The sequence below is a fragment of the Aythya marila genome (assembly GCF_965140915.1).
Source record: "Aythya marila genome assembly, chromosome: Z".
In the NCBI taxonomy this organism is placed as follows: domain Eukaryota; kingdom Metazoa; phylum Chordata; class Aves; order Anseriformes; family Anatidae; genus Aythya; species Aythya marila.
The window spans coordinates 20,324,026-20,346,533 of NC_139080.1; the positions used below are offsets into that span (position 1 = coordinate 20,324,026).

A 22,508-nucleotide genomic window follows, 5' to 3' on the forward strand; every position below is an offset into this window, starting at 1 on the left:
TCATCAAATACATCAGTTCTATCCCACTTACCCATAAATACGTTACAGACTGAGAAAGTTATACCTCACAACATCCTTCAGCTATTTCCAGTCTTCCAAACTTCCTGATATCACGAACAGCATTACCCACTTCTGGCATTAAATAAGAACAAATATATTGTTCTATGGAATAACACAAATTCACTGAATCACTGAAGTCCTCTGCTTTGAGGGCAGCAGGGAGACTGGTATGTGCCCTTTGCAGATCATCCAACCGTAAGTTCCAAAAAATAGCAAAGCATGAATTGTCATATGTTATAAAAATAAATAAAGACTGGAGAAGGCCAACCCACAAAGTAAACAGATAGCTATCACTCCAGACTCACAAGGTATGTTGCAGAAAGCATCGTGGCAAAACGCTGAGGCTTATTAGATCTTTGGACTAATTATCATGAAAAAAATAAAGAAGTTCTAATATCTTTTCAGCTGCATGTTTTCCAGCATGTTTTCTATCAGTTTTGCTGTTCCCCCAGACCCCTGGCCACTTGGTAGACTTTCTATTATATTTGATACATTCAGACTTTTGATTCATTAAAAAACAAAACAAAAAGAAAAACAAAAAGCAGAACGTGTGTTTCTGTGGAAAACATTCTTATTCCAATGCTGTTATACTCTTTAGTGGCACATAGTCAAGAAAACAATCATACTCTTATTTTAGTATGTATACTGCTCTCTCAATCAACATTTTGCATTAAAGAAAATTTTCTTATTACTTTGTTATTTCTTCCCAGGAACAGCAAGACAAATCAATTTTCTGCCACTGAAAAGTCTGTATGACCATTTTTCTATTCTAGAATGTTATCTAAAAATATTCTGATTCACAATCACATCCTGAAGTTATGAATGAATAGCAGAATTGAGTTACATTAAATTAATAGGTATTAATTCTTAAATAAGTCACCTTCCTCATTATTTTGCATAAAAACAACCATCTGCTTTTAATTCTGTTATTATAACAAACAGATGAAATTTTCCCAGGTGTTTCAGGAACAGGTTTGCCTACAGACCCTTCTACCATGTTAAGCAGCAGACAACCCCAACTGAGCTAACTTGTAACAGGAAACACCAGAACAGCTCTCCACCTGGGATCACCTGAGACACCTCTGAGCTGGCTGGTGCCCCCTCTAACAGTGAGTGATACCATTTAGATGCTTTGTAATGCTGATACTGAAAATAACATGATTTTACCATACACATATTGGGAACCTGGATTCTGTTCTTCATGGGAAATTGCTGCATGTAAATATCCTGGGACCATTTCTATCAAACCCTTTCAGGAGGGATATTCATACTTCAGTACAGCACTGTGACTCTGTTCTGTGCTTCTGGGAACCAAAAAGCTCACTGCAATTTTTATTTCTTTTCACAATCTTCCACCTTCTCTTTACTACAGCTCTTCCCTCCTTCTCCAACGCACAGCAGGGTTGCTGTGAAATGTTAATAGATAAGGAAAACGACACGCTATAGCTCTCCCTGCCTCCCAGCCCGAATATCCATTAGTGCTGCTAACTTTATCACATTATTTATGGCTAAGCATTTTGGACTTGTTCAATAATACATCAAGATTGTTGTGATGGTATTCTGCCCCACCAAACGTTAGGAAATGGCACTGACCCATGGAGCCAAACTCACAGGCTCCCACATCTGGTGATTAAGAACCCCAAGACACCTCGCGGAGGTAATATGGAAATCAGGCATGCTCAGATCCACTACATAGGTTCCTCAGCTGGAGGTGGCTGTGGTATGGTTGGGCTGTATTTGGTGGTGAGCTTAGGTGTGGAGGAGCTGGGGGTTCCCTCTCCTTTTCCTGCTTGGGCAGGGCTGGCCTGGCTCAGCTTTACACAAAGAGAACAAACAGTATGTACCTCATCTAGACAGCTCCTAAGGATCTCCCTATGAGCCACATCCTGAGCTCAGGTAATGTTTCCAAACTGCCCGGTAGGAGATGACTCTCAACTTGCAGCTAGCAGAAAATGGAATCTTCCATTGATCCACTAGATCAATGTGCTAACTAAAAGCATTGGCAGCAAAAGGGATACAGACAGCTGTTTTGGACTATAACGGATGGTCATTCCAGCCTGCAAATATCAGCTCAGAGATTTATTTTTTTTCTTTTTCACAACTTATTGGAAGCGCTCAAATAAGATAAAATTGACAGGAAGATGAAGTAATCAGAAATATACTGGTTCATTTGCATATCGTTACATAATAATTAAGGCATGCATGTTTTACCTTGGAGGCACATAATCTATTACAGCACTTCCAGATATTATTGTTTTAGTAGCATGCAGTGTAACACTTTAGTGATATGTAACACCAAGTTTTTATTATTACTTTACTACATTTTAATAAAGATAAAGAGCCACTGTTTATTGCAGGCATTTCAGCAAAACTATTCCAGCTTCTGAGATCAACTGGGACTACTATTTAGTTAGAGTACTGCAGTTACTTTGTTTTGGAAAAAATTACTTACTTTAATGATAGTAATGACATGACTTGGAATGATTTCATTCAGTACTACTTGAAAGATAAAGATTTGAATAGGCTAATTGAACATTAGCCTATTAACTGGATATATTAGCTCATATTGAATTATGCTAGCTTGACATACTTGTTCACAAAGAAATTTAGTTACTATTCTATCCCACAGTCACATCAGCCATTCATTTCTGAACAAAGACTGCATTTTAAAGCACGTAATTTTATGTATCTGTTATATAGTCCTGAAAAAGTAGTCTATTGTTTTGTTTATTTACATAAATGATAGTGTTTTTTTGAAAAAAAAACAAATGTAGAGAGAAAAAAAAAAAAAAAGTGGGAGATATTAACAGAGAACCGTGAATTTATTTATTGTACCTAATATAAAATTGTCATGTTTGTCCCTAACAAGCTATAGAAAACAGAAGTTTCTCCAAGAAAATAAATACTGAACTTTAACAATTTCTAACTGAAAATTAGCAAGAAAGTTGTACACGCAGTTCACTGTTACAATCTGCTTCTGCTCCTCCAAGTATCTGAGTGCAGGGCAAATACATGAAGTGTAACACAGCACAGTCTCACTCATGCCTCTGTGAAGTCTGTCTCCTCCCAGAACACTTTTCTCTACAGTCAGTCTATTTATGCAACAAAGCGACATGTAAGCATCCCAAAATAACTCGTGCAAACTATAGCTCCGTTTTAACATCAGCCTCCAGAGCTGCAAGCTGTATATAATAAGCTTGTTGCTGAAGTAAATCTACTGAAGATTTTTAGAAAGCATCTGTAAGTGCAAGTACTGAATCTAATTACTAAACAGGAAAAACTTATGTAATGCCTCTCATTAAAAAATACTACACACAGCGTAATGTACAGGGAAAAAAAATACAGAATCTTGTTTCTTACTTGTAATTGTGAAACAGTCAAAAAAGTTCAATAACCATGCAAAATCTATCAAATCAAAATTAAACCCTGTGACTTTCTCGGGACATGTCTATGGGTCATTATAGGAAGGGAAACTTGAAAGAAAAAAGCCAAACACGTTACCACATTGCATCGGCAGTCCTTAAGGAGCTGGTAGATCGGGATCTTGGCTTCATAACAATACTCATTTTGAAAAAATTCCTCCAGTCTTCCTAGCACTCAAACATCAGTTTTCCTTATAAAGCTCAGAGTACTCCATTTCAAAGTGTCTTTCAAAACCTTCTTTAAAAAAAAATAATAAAATACTTCAAATGTTTTTCCTGTAATAATCCAGGCTCTGGAGGAAGAATTCTAACTTGCTGCAACTCCTTCCCTTTTCACACTGAATTTACTCTAGCACTGTGCTGTTCGGAAATGACAGTGCTTTTCTCTTCTGCCTTGTATTGCCCTGGGAGGAACTAGTCTATTTTGAATCTATTCTCCCTGTAGGTCACATGGGAACCAAGGCAGCTGAAAAGAGTCTCTATCTCTTTCTTGCAGGCTGATAACAACAGGTTTAAAGGTCAATCATATTTATTAAAAAAAAAAAAAAAAAAAAAGGAGAGAGAGAGAGAGAGAAAATGCTGATGGACAAAGAATGAAAAGAAAAGACGAATGTAAGGTACAGTAACATTAATGAGCTTGTAGGGAATTTTCATTTAGAGACTTGCTAGATAAATTACTCTTTGTGGAGTAAAGAAAAGAACAAAGATCTTTCATTCTAAGTTAACTAAAGTCTTACCTAGAAATGTAATTCTTCCCTTTCCTTTTCTCCTAACCCTTGCCTCTACTAGGTACTGTGAATAAGTACTATTGTTTAACTTCACAAACCAGAAAGCATTCCCTCTTTGAAAGAAATTCAAAACACTGTGGGGAAGTTCAGTAAAAATAAAATTCCTTGTTGACTGTTAAAGTCAAACACACATACAGACAGCTATTGTTATAAATCGGTGAAGGACAAAATACCTCAGCTAAAGAACTCTAACATGACGTCCTCTGTACCATACTGCAAAGAGAGATTTTTGCCTAATTTAATAAGTACATTAATAGTTATGCATGTCAAACAACTGAACCTGCATTTTTATTTTCTAGACAAAAACTTATCAGAAAAGCTGTGAGAGTGAATTCATTTTAAGAAATGCGTCTAATTTTAGTTTTAAAAGAGGTAAAATATAGATGTAGAGAACTCGGTAGTGAATATACATGTTATGCATTTTGAATTTCCTATAAAACTTATTGTATTTTTTTTAAACAGAATTATTGCTCAACAAATGGTTACAAGCATAATAGTGATTTTTTTTGTACAATGTTACAAGTGCTGTAGCATATTATTCTTGACTGAAGCTTGATTAATAATAAAAGAATGCAGTAAAAATATTAGTTCTAAAAGGTATACAGACTTGACAAATAGAAGGAAAACATGATGAACAGGTTCTGCATTAAAATACAAAACCATTCATCAAATAAAAATGTGTATAAAGTGTGTAAAGCTTTCTGGAACCTTTGCACTTTATAACAGTGCAATAAAATGCATTACAAACTACACTGTATATCAATGGGAAAGATCCTAACTGCCCTGGAGGCTTGTGCCATTCATTTGCATACAAAGTGCTCCACAGCAGCAAAAGGAATGTTAATAAGGTTTCATGCTAAGCATTCTGTTCTTCATGTTTTCTGGCATCTATCTTTCAAATAGCATCTACTGGTTAATACAAGACATTTTGTAAGAGTTCTGTGAAATCATAAAAGTTAAACTCAAAGAGTGGAAAAAGCATCTGTGATAAATTTAGCTCAAAGGGTCATGCAGTCATGGGACCTTTAGTAACAGTTGAGTCTGTCAGTGTGTGCAGGTTACAGGTCTGTAATAGTGGACTTAAATGTTGTTTAACATGGACTCACTACATTGTGAAACTTTTTTATTCTTTAAACAGATGGGATAGATCATGAAGAAAATCAAAATCAGTATGAAATTGAGGTGATGGGCTATTACAGAATTGGTGGTCATTTTAAAGCATTTTTTAAAGGCTTTAAATTGTGTTATCAAAGTATTAATTATTAAAATAGCCAGTAAGGAGCAGTAAATTAAATTTCTCAAAGACACAAGAAATCACAGTGACAGATCCAAAATCATTGTAAGAGCTTAGGCACATGTCAGCAGATGGAAAATATATCTAATGTCATTGGAGGCATTCTTTTTTTTCCCAGAACAATATATTTTGAGTAAGACCATGTCATACTAAATCCAGAATGCCAAAATGCAAATTATGTACAAACACAAAATTAAAGAGAATTTAAAAAGAAGAGAAATATAAGCATATTCGTTATTGAACCCTGAAGGTTTATAAGCAGTTGCACATGGTTTTACAGATGTACATATAGAATATGCATTGTACATGAATACAAGCATATATTTGAGACAAATGCAATAGCCATTTGTAGCATCTGATTTATACATGCAATTCTGTAACTTAAAAAATGTATATTTCTTTTCCCTTTTAGAACCTTTTTTTTTAGGGTGTCAGTAATAACACAAGAGATAAAACTGGTCTTGAACTGAGCTCTTGATGGTACACCATCACAATTAAGACAAGTGTTGACTGCATAATGAAAATAAGGCAAACAGATTTTACGATAAAGAGAGCACTATAAGATGGTTCCATTCAGTGCTGCTACACACACTAACAAAAACAACAGTTTTTACTGTCTATGTGTATCAGTTGACCAGTGTTTTTATTGTATAGTCAAGCTGTCTAAGGAAGAAAAGATACCAAAGGAATTAAGACAGCAATTATAAAACATGCGCAGGATTTGAGGAAGCTTTTATCTTAGTTACTCAACCTCAAATTAGTAAGTAATCAAAAGAATACCAGTGTTGCATTACACAAAGCTAAAAATTAATGTGAATTGGAAAAATCATGGCTTAGGGAATGAGGCACAGGCTGGATTGGGTTGTTCCGTGTTTGGGAACATCTTTATCTCAAGAGTCTGGAAAATTTGCTTAATCATTCTGAGTTTTGACTTCCTCAATTTGTAAATTGAACCAGCAATGTGCACTTGCAGCCCAGAAAGCCAACCATATCCACGGCTGCACCAAAAGCAGCATGACCAGGAGTGGGAGGTAGGTGATTCTCCCCCTCTGCTCTGCTGTTCTGAGGCCCCACCTGGAGTGCTGCATTCAGCTCTGGAGCTCCCAGCACAAGAAGGACACAGAAGTATTAGAACAAGCCCAGAGGAAGGCCCCAAGGATGATCAGAGGGCTGGAGCACCTCTCCTGTGAAGACAGGATGAATGAGGGGTTGTTCAGCCTGGAGAAGAGAAGGCTCTGGGGAGACCTTACAGCAGCTTTCCAGTACCTAAAGGGGGCCTGAAGGAAAGCTGGGGAGGGGACTCTTTGTCAGGGAATGTAGTGACAAACTACAAGGAGTAGTTTTAAACTAAAAAAGGTAAATTTAGATTAGATATTAGGAAATTCTTTACTCAGAGGGCAGTGAGTCATTGGAGAGGTTGCCCAGAGAAGTTGTGGATCCCTGGAAGTGTTTAGTTGGATGGGGCTTTGAGCAACCTTGTCTGGTGGGAGTTGTCCATGCCCATGGAAGTGGGGTTGGAATTAGATGGTCTTTAAGGTCCCTTCCAATCCAAACCTTTCTATGTTTCTGTGAAATTAGGTATAACGCACATGCTCCTTGAAAAGCATTTGGACAAAAGAAGAGGTGAAAACATGCTACAGGTATTATATACAAATTGAAGAAATACATTCAAAATATTCCTTTTTTAAGACAAAGCAAAAAGTCTGTAGTCTTTTAAGACTTGAATTTAACATTGTAATTTAAAACTGCAACAGTAGATACCATTTTTCTTGTTTACTACAGTGACAAATTCAGGAATTTCTAATTCTAATTTCTAAAATATATTTCTTTAGGATACTCAGAGACACTGTCAATGTATCAGGAGAAACAGAATCCTGGAAGGCTAAAATCAAGTCTTAACATGTAAAGAATGACTGAGCTTTTAAGTATGTTGTTTGGAATGCACATTAGCAAATGAAAGGTATATGACACAGTTTTGCTTCTTCATGTGCAGCCTCATGAATATATTTCAGGTAGGATTTCCTATTCCATCATGAATCTATTTCAGATAGGATTATCATAGGATCTCTAAAAATCCAGAGCTTGGCTCTTTCATTCAGCACTATCCTAGTTTTGTTTAGCTACTATTACAGCTGGTCTTCTACAACTTTTTTGCCCTTCCTTTCTTTTCTTCATACATGCTTTCCAGCTTATATGTTTATCTTAAATTGTTTTCAATTTAGAAAGAAGTATGAACTGAGACCCAAATTTAACCTTTCCAATTTCTGGGAGCTCTTACTCCACAACAAAAACAAATTTCCGCACAAGTTAAGACCATACTAGTTAGTTTTGCTAAACTGTGGGTTGCAGAGTTCATCCACAGCACTAGTTTATCCTCTTATATTCTGAATGGCAGTACAAGATTGAAGGACAGAAAAGATTAGCAAGATGTTCTTATATTAACTGTGCATGGGTGGGCTTGAGAACTAGTAATGCAAGCATTGGTTCAGAAGAGGTATCTTTCATTAATAAGAATTAGCCATAGAATTAGAGAAAGAAATTTTTGATGCTTCAGAAAATTGTACTTTGCTCAATGCAAGTAATGATTTCAAAAATACTCTTTTGTAGGATGTTGACAGAATGCCAGAGAAACAAACTCTGCTGTTCATTTTTAGGTAACAGCATATTCCCTCCTGACTGAAGCTTATATATCAAAGAGGAAAAAGCCATATATAACTGTATAAGTAAAGTAACTGAAAAATATAATAATAATTACAGCTTAGTATTCCTAAGAATTAAAATAAAAAATAAAAAAATCCATTTGGACATGCTTGAGGTGACCCTGCTTGGGGAGGGAGATTGGAACAGATGACCTCCAGAGGTCCCTTCCAATCTCAACCATTCTGTGACTCTGAAAAAGGCAAACCCAAGGGCACAGAAGAAACACAGTCAGTAATGTTTTGCTCCTATAGTCATTTATATTTAGCTGCCTAGATCAAACTACCTGACTTATGAATAAATATGGTTTATTTGCTCAGTGATTACAGTGTAAATAAAGTTACTATGTGCTCTAAAAAAGCTTTATCCAGACTCAAGCATGTAAAACTCCTTATAGGTAGCATAGCAAAGAGGGGCCTTATGTGAGGATACCTGTCATAATGCCTTTTTTTTTTTTGTGGAAACTCCACTGTGGTACCCTTTGAAACTGTCTGGTATTGCTGCCTGAGCTGCACCATGACAAGCACATGAGAGATGTTTTGGGGATAGGGCTTAGAGTTTCTCACTCCCTAACACAGCAGAAGCCTGGTCCTTAATAATCTGGAGTGCAAAGGTGTCCCTCTGCCTTTACTATAGACAAATTTTCATTTAATCCATTCCATTATGCAACTAGAGATTAGTAAATTCAGTACTAACTGATCACTATCCATCTAGGCTCAGTTGTTGTATCACAGCAGATCTAGTAGATCTGTGTACTTCATTTGCCAGTGATTCAAAAACAAACAAACAAACAAGGAATCGTTTTCTATATATAGGATTATTTTTTTCCTGTCTTTTAATTCTAGGAAATGTGATCTCATGCTATCAGCTATGGCTATGGGCAATGCGAATAAAAGCTACCTATGAATGTTGGACTGGAAAATACTCGAAAATTTAATACTGGAAAACAGTGGGTAGCATAAAAATAAATATTAGCCCACTGGAAGACTTTGGACTTGAACTGAGCTAAGGCTCCGTAGTGTATCAGGCTGTTTTTTGTTGTTGTTGTTTTGTTTTTCCTTTTATTTAAATGAGATGCATACAAAACAAACAAACAACAGATATTCAAACACTCTATATAATATAAAAGTATACTTTGCACTATAAACTACAGTCATGTCAGCTCCAAATGGATATACTGCAATAATTACAGAAGTAATTATGCTGTTAGACGGAAAATCTATTGACATTTCCATCATACCTTCTGTTTTTCAAGGGTTCATAGCTCATTAGTAACTATTTGCTAGACACAAACTTGGATTACAATGTCTCAGCTAAACAGTTGCTTAAAAAATAAACATAGGGGGCTTAAATATAAGTCACTACAGAGCTAACCAGCAGTTATGTTTTCCAAGTACAATATTACGGTCTTTTTGGCTTAAAAAAGGTAAAGACTAACATTTTTTCTCTTTTGTAAATGAAGCAGTGACTGCTAGTCAAAGTGAGTGACTACAGTAAGAGTAGTCTCCAAATTCCCTTTACAAAGATTTCATAATTTGGGCTGGTCATGGACACAGTTACTGTTAAGTGAGAATAATAATCAACTACTACTTTGTAGGATACAAACCCTTCATTGTTGTTAAGAATTGGGTAGTTTTGCCATTACCACTCAAATACTTAAGGAGAGACACCTGTGAAATGCCTAGGAGTACCATTTCAAGAAGACAATATACTAATGTTTCAACAATACAAAATATGCCACGATTTCAAGAAGACAAAACTTACATATATAACTTGAAAATTAACTGATCCACTTACATTTTAAGTATGTTAGCAAATCTTATATATTAAAGCTCTTCTAAAAATATTTTATGTTGTTCAGAACAAAAAATCTACCACTGACAAAAAAGTTGTTTTGTCCAGCCACACATATTCTACAATGAACATGTCTCAGTAATGCTTTTGTCTTTCTGGAAGCTGTGAAGAAATCAGCTTTTACTGTCAGAACGTCTTTCTGAAAGCAAACATGAGCTATGGTATTGACAGCTGTGTAGCAGCACAGTTCTCTAAATGAGAGGAGAGTGGATTTCCCCGTATTCTTCACTAGAATCTTGGCATCCAGAGGTATTGGACCATGACCTGAGTGAGTCATACATGGATAGAATTCCTGCTTGGTTGAATGACATCATTCATGCTTTTAAGTCCTTCTGGAAAATGTGAGGAAAGAAAATTAAATTTAAATCATTTGTTCTGCTACTGAAATTTTCTTGAAGAGGATTTACATCTTCTGGTGTCTGGTCATTTGTGTTCCCATTGAAACACAAATCCAAAAAATCCACTGAAATGTATATAAATTTCTCAAATTTTGTTTATCTTGTATTTGTTTTTCAGGTAAGGGAAGCTTCAAAGACTTACTCTAGATGGTATAACCGAGAGAGAGAGTGAGAGAGAGAGATAGAGAGGGAGAGAAACCCCACACATTTCATACTCATAAACTCCAATCTGTGAATTAGAACAAATAATAAATATGTTTTAAAAAGGCAGCAACTCACAAGAGAGCACAAATCAAGGTCAAATTCTGAGTACATTACTTGCCATGAATTATTGACTGAGATCTAAACGAGAAACACCAAGAAAGGAATTTTCTCACTAGCCTTGAGCTGTCAGAAGATTTGGATACTGATTTAAGCTGGTCAGTTAGGCTCTGTTTATAGACAACTCTGATAGGTACTTTCAGGGGCAGTCTATTTCCATGATTTAGACATCTATTTTTAAGACAGAGTGATCTGCTCCTCACAACTCCCTATCTGTCTGTCAACTACAGAGGATATCTGCCTATTTCACACTAGAAACCTACTTTTTGGGTGTTTCAAAAGATGCGCTTGCTAAATCTGTAAGTTGCTATAATATGCTTTTTTTTTTTTTTTTTTTTTTCCCTGTTCACACTCTTACTTGTAGCAGTTGAACTCAATGTAGATAGGATTAAAGTTTTTCTTTCTTTTAGAGAAATGTAGGCTTCAAAACATTTTTTTTTTCATTTTGCCTTACATCTTATCATATTTGGAACTAGTGAAGGAAGAACAATGTCAAGACATTGCTTCTCCAGTTCATACTAATGAATTAACCACCCAGGTTTGAAAAAGCTACACCTCTAACCTCTCAGCCTTTCCTTCCCAGTGGGTGGGAGAAGTGATGAAAAGGAGTATGTATATGGTAAGTCACCTATGTTTAGCACTAAAACTTACCTAAGACAGACTTCTCCTGAATAACCAAACATCCGGAAGAGGAAATATAGAAGTTTCCCATACTCACTGATCCTAATTTTCTCTTCATTTTAGGACAAATTTATTAGTTCTATCTGAACTTTTTATTTCACTTTTCCATGTGAATTTTCCCCCTTTTTGACAACTTATCAGGCATAAGAAGAGCACATTGAAAAACAAATCTCAAAAAAATGTCAGACACACTGGCTGTTAAATACCTCTGGCAGAAATGCCTATAGCCAGAAACTTTGCTGTGCTGTGGATATATAAATTGCATAAATTCGATACAAGCATTTCAGCATTGCCAGTACAGTGCCACATTAGACATGGTTAGCAATGTGAGTCTTTCCTCTTGGCCCTTCTATTAGTAAAACAGTTTCCTTGTGTTTAATCAAATTCCTGAAAATATGTTACATGGTTCAGAGTCTTACATGTATATAGTTCTTTTTTTGTATAGGCATATATGTAGGACAACAATTCTGAAACTAGCAAAGTTTTAACTGATACTTTGATAGTGTTTTCCTTTCACTTATTTTAATGATAAGACTTCTACTATAGCATATTAAACTTTTATTTTTTCTTGATGCTCCCCTTTAGCAGTTGATTAGCAGAGCTAGCTCTATTTTTAACCACTGAATCTGATCCAGCTGACTTCCTTCAACTCGTTTTCTGCTGTGTTAAATGCAGAACAAATAAGATTTTTTTTTAAAAAAAGAGGAAAGGCATGAAGTCTTCATCTTTTTCGACAAAATATCTTTTATATATGGCTTGCAACCCATCGACCTTGCAACATTTCTTTAAAAAAATAAACAATTTACGGTTGCAATAACTTTTGTATTCAACATGTCTGAAAGTCCGTTACTGATGTTCTACTAAACATAATTTTCAATGACAATTAATAGCAGTTCAAATCAAGTAAGGGGCCTGGACTTAACTTACTCCTTTTCTTACAAAAGAAGGAATACAGACAACCAAGTACCTCCTAAATTGATATCTTTTTCAATGTGTACTTGCTCAAATACAATGAAAATAAATATTGTCATTTCTCTGAAGAATTGTGAAACTTTTCTTTCCACTCTCTAGTAGCTCCCAAAACTCTTTGAAAGTAAGATTTTCTCCAACTAATTTTTCCTTTAAAGTAATATGCACTATCCAATAAAATAAATTATTTTTTGGTATATTTTTTGGAAAAGGTCTTACAGATTCTTCTAAAGAACAGCTATATGGTTACAATAGTTACCCATTGTAAAATTAATTATGTCTCTGTTGTAAAATTCAACCATTTTAGAAATGTTATGTAAGTTATAAATTTTCACCTTGAAATAATTGTAATTGGCTTGGTCTAAACCTCACAGATTTTCCATATTTCGTATGCTCATGTACCTACCATTCAGTGCTTCAAATGACCTCCTCCTGGCTAGATCTCATTTTCATTCTCCTTGAGCTCTGGCAGATTTTGAAGACAGAAACTAATTCCCAATTCTAAAAGTTCTTTCACACTCAGCATCCTCTCCTATTTCAACTCTGCTGCCTGACTGAAATCTTGTTTTCTTCTCTCAGTTTTAACCAGCATCTTCTCCAAAGCTAATTTCTTAGGCTTCTGTATTTGGCATCTTTTTTCTCATCCATTACTTTAAAACTACTCTAACTATTAAATGTTTTTAAACAGCATGTTTATGTTGAATCATTTTGTAGCTTTCTTACCTCACTTTACCTAGCTGTGCTTCTCAGAGCATTTCATTTTTATTATTATTTTTTTCCCCTCCCACTTCATCATGACATCCTACAATCCTTTTGGCTTTGATTCTTTGTTTTGGCCTCGACAACATTGGTTATCCAAACATCATTGCTTCCACTTAGATAATATTTCTAAAATAAATAATAATAATAATGAAGATAAGTAAAATGAAATGAAATGAAATGAAATAAAATAATGCCAATCTTTCCAGATTTCTAAAACTGAATTAAACTTTCCCCATCTATTCCCCACCAGACTTGGCTGGTATCACCACTTTTTAGGCAAAAGAACTGCCACAACTTTCTGGCTCACTGCTCCAACAGCATAATTCTTTTTGTATATCCCTAAGTATGGCTGTCTCTGTCCATTTCTCATATGTAAGTTATTTTTTCTATATAAATTACATTATCTTTCCTCTAAGTCATTTACATTTCTACCTTATCTATTAGTTTGTCTTACAGTTGACATTATTCTTACAATAGACACCTTCAGTTACCAATATTTTGCTCCTTTCTCAAGCATTTTATAGAGTCATGTGAGCAGGAAAAACAACTCCATGAAATTTCATACCCTCTCAAGCTTCTCCTCAGAAACTGTCTTCACCAGAAAGGGCATAGAAGTGCCCTGACAATGGCTAGAAAATGAAAAGTTGGACTTCTATTTGTATAAAACTGAGCAAAATCCTGACACCACAGAAATGTTACTCTTTCAGTAGAACTAGAGTAACACTGATTACATTTTACGGTTACTACCTCTACTTCAAGCATAAGTGTTCATGTTGTCTGCTTACTATTGCATGATGTTTCTCAGAAACATCATGATCTCCTCAGGAGAGCATGGCTTCAGCAAGGCTTTTGAGTGTCTCCCATAACATCCTCTTAGACAAGCTCAGAAAGTGCAGCCTAGATGAGCAGACAGTGAGGTGGATTGGCAATTGGCTGGAATGCAGAGCTCAGAGAGTTGTGCTTGGCATTACAGAAGCTAGTTGGAGGCCTGTAGCTATCAGTGTCCCCCTGGGTGTCAGTACTGGGTCCAGTGTTGTTCAACTTATTCATCAACTTGGGCAATGGAATGGAGTGCACCCTCAGCACATTTGCTGACAACACAAAGTTCAGAGGAGTGGCTAATACCCCAGAGGGCTGTGCTGCCATTCAAAGGGACCTCAACAGGGTGGAGGGTAGGACTGAGAGGAACCTCATGAAGTTCAACAAGGGAAAGTGCTGGGTCCTGCACTTAGGGAGGAATACCCCAAGCATCAGCACAGGCTGGGGGGTGTCCTGCTGGAGAACAGCTCTGCAGAGAGGGACCTTGGGGTTCTGGTGGACAGCAGGCTGACCATGAGCCAGCACTGTGCCCTTGTGGCCAACAAGGCCAATGGTATCCTGGGGTGCATTCAAAAGTGTGTTGCCAGCAGGTCAAGGGAGGTGATCCTCCCCCTCTGCTCAGCCCTGGTGAGGCCACACCTGGAGTATTGTGTCTGGTTCTGGGCTTCCCAGCACAAGAGGGACATGGAGCTACTGGAGAAAGTCCAGAGGAGGGCTACGAAGATGATGAGAGGACTGGAGTACCTGTTGTATGAGGACAAGCTGAGAGAGCTGGGCCTGTTTAGCCTGGAAAAGAGAAGACTGAAGGGAGACCTCATCAATGTGTATAAATATCTGAGGGGAGGGTGTTGAGAGGATGGAGGCAGACTCTTTTCAGTTGTGCCCAGCAACAAGATGAGAGGTCACGGGCACAAACTGAAGCACAGGAGGTTCCAGCTGAGTATGAGGGGGCGCTTCTTTACTGTGAGAGTGACAGAGCACTGGGACAGGTTGCCCAGAGAGGCTGTGGAGTCTCCTTCTCTGGAGATATTCAAACCTTGCCTACAAGTCATCCTGCACAATGTGTTCTAGGGATCCTGCTGGATTAGTCCAGCTGGGGCGTTGGGCTGGATGATCTTCAGAGGTCCCTTCAAACCTCGGCCATTCTATAATTCTGTATCTGAATACCTTGAATCAGTTTTGCTTGTGCTTAGAACTAGAGAATATTCAAGCCATTAAGAAGTAGTTTTTCATGGAATAATTAATTTTGAATTATTTTGTCTTTGATGAATCTGGTCACAGGTATGCAAATGAGTGTCAAAACAGAGTACATGTAGTAAATTTTGTTTGGCAGTTTACTTCATATAAATAATGTCTCCTTGCGCCAATGGAAATTAATAGCATTGTGGTTTGAAAAAGCATACTAATTGATTTTATAGAAATTTACACTAAAAATAAATCTAAACCACAGCACTTATAAGTTGAAACAAATTAATTTATTCAGCATGTATAGCATGCTCTCTATTGGTTGCTTTAGAGAGTATCTGGGCTATAATTTCATTGTGGTTGCATGAAGCCTAGAAAAGCTAGAGTTGTTTTTTTCTCTTTACTGTCAGCATTTTACATGCAACTTTGAAAGGTGGTTTGTTTGGTTTCTGTTACGCACTCAAAGAAAGTTTTTAAAAAAATAATACTTGACTGCAAAGATAATTCTGAATTATTATTCAAATTGGCACTGTAAATTATCTACAGAGTTGTTAAAAAAAATAAAAAAGAAACTTCCCTAAGAGTAAGTAAAAGTTTACATGAAAATAACAGATTCATTTACAGAAAAAATCAGAAAGATATATAAATATTTAAATAGTAAATGACTTTTTAATTTGAAATTAATTTTAGCATTTCAGAAAACTGTGTTATATTTGATACAGTTAAACACTGTATAAACACTGTAAAAGGCTACTACTGATATAAAATACTGTCTGTAATAATTTTAAATGTTCTGTGCTCATAAGCACATATAATCTAACTTCTGCTAGCATTTAAAATACTCTGGTGATTTTACAAATCACAGCAAGAGATACATTTCTGTCTGAGTACTATGAAAGTTTTAAAATGTTGAATTTTATTTTTTGCTGTTTAAGCAACTTATATATATGTATATATATATATATATGTAAATATATATACGTGGATTCAGTCCTGCAAGGTCCAGGTGATCAACACCCAGATAATGTGGTATTTAAAGAGGGAAAAAAACTGGCTGAGTTTTTTTTTTTTTTTTTTTTTTACCCTTATCTTTTTCTCCATCAAGCTTGGTGGTTATTTTAGACAAGAACAGAAAGTTCACTTTTGCCTTTTACAACTGAAAAAAAGTTCTTGGCATATAAAACATTTATCAGTTGGGATGCCATTCTTGCAAAGATAAGGATGAGCTACTAGGACATTTTACCTAAAAAGTTTTCAATCATATTACTAAAAAAATATGTAAAAAGTACGAGTCCTTCAATGTTTATTTTAAATTGTATTTAACTGTGTTAATGAATGTGATAATTATATAAACATTCAAAGCTTAACTATCCCAGTCTTTCTTGTCCAAGTCCTCCAAACATTGCACTGAAAGTTCTCAACACAGTTTGTATCTGTACCGCTTTTCCTGCTAGCATAATAGTTTCCCTGCTCAAGCCCTCTGATGATTACTTGCTTTACAACCCTTGTCATGATGGCTCAAAAAGTCACAATTTTAGAGAAAACTATGGGCATAACTCATGGGTTTTCTAAAAGGATTTGCACAGAAAGAAATTATAAGAACTACTCATTCTGCCAATGTTCTCTCAGCAAGACGCAAAAGGAAAATAAAAACTGAAGAATCTTTCTAGTTTTTAGTAAATTTTCAATGATCTGAAGAAAGATAATAAACTAGAAACCTAAAAATATTATTTTAACTCAAGTGAAGTAGAAATGCATTTAAAAACAATCAGCTACTGATTGCAGTCCTCAGTTTTGCAATTTAATAAGGATTCACATCCTCTTGGTTGATTTATATATATAAAACAGAACCCACCCATGCACAATCCCAAAGTAATAAAGAAATAACATCTGTGGTACCTAGCCAGTCACATATGTGTGCCATGTTGCACACCATTCAAAGGTCTCCTAGAGAATGTTGTGCTCTCAGGAACCCACATCGTACTTTCAGGTCTACTTACTCACAACTTTGTTAGCAATGACCATACATTTCAGAAATATGGGTCAGCAGCCATTTGTACCAAAGCAATGTCAGCTCTAAACTTCTAAAAAGAACAAGTCAGAGAAGGATTGGTTTGTTTGTTGTTGTTGTTGTTATTTGTTTGATTGTTTGAGATTAAAGGGTTTTTGTATGATAACTGTCTATACAAAAACTTCAGTTTGCCAGTTGATGATACCACAGTTAGTGAAGGAAAAAAGGGGATCTTCCAAGATACTTTACTATCTTTATAGGATACAAATGTTCCAAGATTGGTTATTAAATATGGTATTTTACACTGTAATTAGAGAACGTGTAATAAATTAGTATGATGATTTGTCAATTCTCTGTACAAAGAAACAATTGTCAACAATTTCACTGCTCAAGAAAAAGAAAAGAAAGTAAATCATACCTTACAGAGAAATTAAAAACAGAAAATGCCCAGGAGATGTACAAAACATACCAGCATGCCACAAGCAGTTATCACCAAGACACTTTCTCTAACAGAAGGAAATAAAACTAGACTAAAAGATTAGGCCTATCTAGAAAGAATTTATAGGGTTCTTGGACACTCCACAGAATATAGGCCAGTAGACAGAAAAATGAGTGAGAGAAAATCCTTTATGCATGTTTACACTGTTTATCAGTTCTACATCTCCTATTCTGACTATAAAAGGAATACACAACTTTACAAGTTCTTTTCCAAATTTCTGTGCTGCTTACTGCAATTGTCCTGAAGGAATTTAGTTCTGGAAGGGATTAATGGGCTTTTCTATGAGATTGAATAAAACTGAAAAGTCTATTGAGACTGTGCCCACATTGTTAGATTGGATCCTGCTCGTGTAATCAGTCCCCCAAGACCACTGTGCAAAGACTAAACTTCACAGTGTCTTTAAAGGCAGTTCAGATCTTGTTGGTTTAAAATTACAGGAGATCAAAGAGTTGATCTAGTTCAGAACATTCTAATTCACTTGATTTAATTATAATACAGGACAAACTGTAACAGCAGTAAAATACAGAAGGCTTTTATGTGAATTACCCGTGACTTTAAAGACAGTGAAGCATTCATTTAGAGAGGGGCTGCCTGGGCAATCAACATGTAATTTATTTAATTTTAAAATAACTTAAATTCTAAAGCTCCTTCTCCTCTGTAAACTTCATGACTTTCTATGAAGTGCAAGATGTGAGACTAATAGTGTAGAATCTGAACCTATGTTTTCAAAAATGTATACAGTGAAAATAAAAACTGTAGTATCAAAAAAATAGAATTAAAATGTGGCAATTTTGAAAGTCCACAATCAATAGAAGACATTTCTAGAGAAGCCAGGTTTGCAGAACAAAATGTCTTTCAAAAGGTGAGTTGACAGTACTGGAAGAAGTGTGAGAACTTTGGATATAAAATCCTTTCTAATACCTAAGAAGTAGTGAACAAAAAACTTCTGGTAAATTAGAACCAGATGTTCTTAGTTTAATCTATTTCTGTTCATTATTAAATCTGTGAATAAGATTATGACGGGAAAAAAAAAAGCAAAAAAAAAAAAAGCAAAAAAAAAAAAAAAAAAAAGCAATACCTGTAAAGAAAGAGATTTGGGAAAGGGAAAAACAGCATGTCCATACAGAGCAAAGAGAAAACATCTGCAGAACAGAAGGTGGCCAGTAGGAGGATGGAGAAAAGAGAGAGAACGGAAAAAAACGATGTCTCTGTGGAAACAATTAAAAAAACAATGTCTCTCTTTCTTGTCCAGTAAAATAATGACTTTTAATTCCTAGGCTAGCATTTAAATGATATTGCTAGGTGTCTTTTGTGTATCAGACAGGGATACTACACGGCTGCTGTTGAGCCTGTTTCTGGCCTTCCTCTGTTAATTCATCAAGACGGTGCTAAAGAATTTGCCTTTATAGCTCAATTTAATCCTTCTTGTATTATTCCATTTTCTGAAAATGACTTAAGTGTTTCTATTTAAAATAGGCCTCCTCGGTTCTGTGTACTAAGATGGAGAAATGGTTAAAGAAGTGTTAAAAAAAAAAAAAAAAAAAAAAAGGGAGAAAAATGCATTGAAGCTTAGAAAAACCAGTTATATCCCTGTTCAGAAGTTCTCATCAACCTGTATCAGCAGCCAAACAAAAAAAAAATCCAACAACATTGATCATCAGAGTAGTTACATCATTTTTCTATACAACCCTAAAACCTTTTTACAATTCTGCTATGCTTTACATATCCTGGCTTTGTTTTAGTTTCAGTTTGAATATGAAACCTACTGATCTTTTACCTCCTGCATTGTACATGTAGTATTTAAAACAAATCTAATCACTTGAGTCTTTGTCTCCCGCAGGAACTTATCCATAGATGTATGGAACTGGTAGAGCTTCAGTAATTCTAATCTGTTCTGTAAACATGAATCTGAATATGCATGAGAGCACCACATTCAAAGTTATCTCCACTGGGCTTTTTTAAAATAAGCTCTTTTGATAAGCTAGAGCTACACTGAAGCAACAAAATATGTTGATATATTTTGGTATATCTTGGTATTTATACCAAGATATATCTTGGTAGATATGACATTAAAAAAAGTAACCTGTTTTTCCTTAAGTGCAAAAATATGATGTCTTATAAATAAATAATCATAAATAAAATAAATCATAAATTAAAACCTTCCAGAATATATTCTTAGAATCACAGAATCATAGGCTTGCTTTCTGGGCTGCAAACATACACTGACAGCTCGTATCTAGTTTTTCACAGAATCTCAGAATCACAGAATTGTCTAGATTGGAAGAGACCTCCAAGATCACCTAGTCCAACCTCTGATCTAACACTAACAAGTTCTCCACTAAACCATATCACTAAGCTCTACATCTAAACATCTTTTGAAGACCTCCAGGGATGGTGACTCAACCAATTCCCTGGGCAGCCTATTATAATACGTAATAACCCTTTCAATAAATACGTTCTTCTAATATCCAACCTAAACCTTTCCTGGCACAACTTTAGCCCATTCCCCCTCGTCCTGTCACCAGGCACATGGGAGAATAGATCAACCCCCACCTCGCTACAACCTCCTTTAAGGTATCTATAGAGTGCAATAAGGTTGTCCCTGAGCCTCCTCTTTTCCAGGCTGAAGAAACCCAGCTCCCTCAGCTGCTCCTTGTAGGACTTGTTCTCCAGGCCCCTCACCAGCTTCATCGCCCTTCTCTGGACTTTCTCAAGCACCTCCATGTCCTTCTTGTAGCGAGGGGCACAAAACTGAACACAGTACTCGAGGTGCGGCCTCACCAGAGCCGAGTACAGGGGGACGATCACCTCCCTAGCCCTGCTGGCCACACTGCTTCTTATACAAGCCAGGATGCCGTTGGCCTTCTTGGCCACCTGAGCACACTGCTGGCTCATATTCAGCTGACTATCCCCCAATACTCCCAGGTCCTTCTCTGCCTGGCAGCTTTCCAACCACTCATCTCCTAGCCTGTAGCACTGCTTGGGGTTGTTGCACCCCAGGTGCAGGACCTGGCACTTGGCCTTGTTGAACTTCATACAGTTGTCCTCAGCCCATCAGTGCAGCCTATCCAGATCATCCTGCAGAGCCTTCCTACCCTTGAGCAGACTGACACACGCACCTAACTTGGTGTCAACTGCGAACTTATTGAGGGTGCACTCAATCCCCTCATCCAGATAATCGACAAGGATATTGAAGAGAACTGACTCTAGTACTGAGCCCTGGGGGACTCCACTAGGGACCGGCGGCCTCCAGCTGGATTTAACTCCATTCATCACAATTCTTTGGGCCTGGCTATCCAGCCAGTTTCTAACCCAACAAAGCGTACAACAGTCCAAGCCAAGAGCAGACAGTTTCTTTGAGGAGAATGCTGTGGGAAATGGTGTCAAAAGCCTTATTGAGGTCAAGGTAGACCAAATCCACAGCCTTTCCCTCATTCATCAAGTGTGCCACTTTGTCATAGAAGATCAGGTTTGTCAAGCAGGACCTGCCTTTCATAAACCCATGCCGACTGGGCCTGATCACCTGCTTGCCCTGCATGTGCCCTGTGTTGAAACTCAAGATAATCTGCTCCATGAGCTTCCCTGGCATTGAGGTCAAACTGACAGGCCTATAGTTCCCCAGGTCTGCCCTCTGGCCCTTCTTATAGATGGGAGCCATGTTTGCTAGTTGCCAGTCAACTGGGACCTCCCCTGATAGCCAGGACTGCTGATAAATGATGCAAAGCAGCTTGGCCAGTTCTTCCACTAGTTCTGTCAGTACCCTTGGATGCATCCCATCAGGCCCCATCAACTTGCATACAACTAAGTGCTGTAACAGGTTGCCAACTATTTCCCCATGGATTGTGAGGGCCACATTCTGCTCCTGCTCAGGGTACTGGGTATCTAGAGAACAACTGGTCTTGCCACTAAAGACTGAGGCAAAGAAGGCATTAAGCATCTCAGCCCTCTCCTCATCTCTAGTCGCTAAGTTTTCCCCTTCATCCAGTAAAGGATGGAGATTCTGCTTAGTCCTCCTTTTTGTGTTGATGTATTTATAAAAAGATTTTTTGTTATCTTTAACAGCAGTAGCCAGTTTGAGCTCCAGATGAACTTTGGTTTTCTAATTTTGTCCCTACACATCTTTACAACATCCTTATAATCCTTCTAAGTGGCCTGCCCTCTTTTTTTTCCTCTAAGCTCTAGCCACAACTCTCTGCTCAGCCAGGCTGGTCTTCTTCCATGCTGGCTCGTCTTTGGGCACATGGGGACAGAGTGCTCCTGAGCCATTAAGATTTCCTTCTTGAAGAGTGCCCAGCCTTCCTGGACTCCTTTGCCCTTCAGAACTGCCTCCCAAGGGACTCTATCAACCAGTGTCATGAACAGCTCAAAGTCTGCTCTCCAGAAGTCCAAGACAGCAGTTTTACTGGTCCCCCTCCTTACTTCACCAAGAATAGAGAACTCTACCATTTAGTGGTCACTCTGCCCGAGACAGCTCCCAACCACCACATCTCCCACCAGTCCTTCTCTGTTTGTGAACAGAAGGTCCAGTGGGGCACCTCCCCTGGTAGACTCACTAACCAGCTGTGCCTTCATGCTCTCCAGAAACCTCCTAGACTGCTTCCTCTGAGCTGTATTGCATTTCCAGGGTATGTCTGGGAAGTTGAAGTCCCCCATGAGGACAAGAGCTGACGATTTTGCAACTTCTGCCAGCTGCCTGTAGAATTCCTCATCCATTTCCTCATCCTGGTTTGGTGGCCTGTAACAGACCC

The 22,508-nt window shown here is 37.1% G+C and overlaps 1 protein-coding gene across 11 annotated transcripts in view; it reads right to left on the reverse strand.

The window, feature by feature from the left end:
• Positions 1 to 22,508, reverse strand: part of PDE4D (phosphodiesterase 4D) — a gene marked incomplete at its 5' end in the record, with an annotated part of 636,111 nt that overhangs the window by 153,867 nt on the left and 459,736 nt on the right. Inside the window, one exon of one of the 11 annotated variants that reach the window (XM_082783128.1) lies at positions 3,562 to 3,837. The exons of the other annotated variants lie outside the window; for them this stretch is intronic. Coding sequence (XP_082639254.1) covers positions 3,562 to 3,626 — 65 coding nt within the window. Of the gene's footprint in view, positions 1 to 3,561; positions 3,838 to 22,508 lie in introns of those variants that run through there. 11 annotated transcript variants of the gene reach the window in all.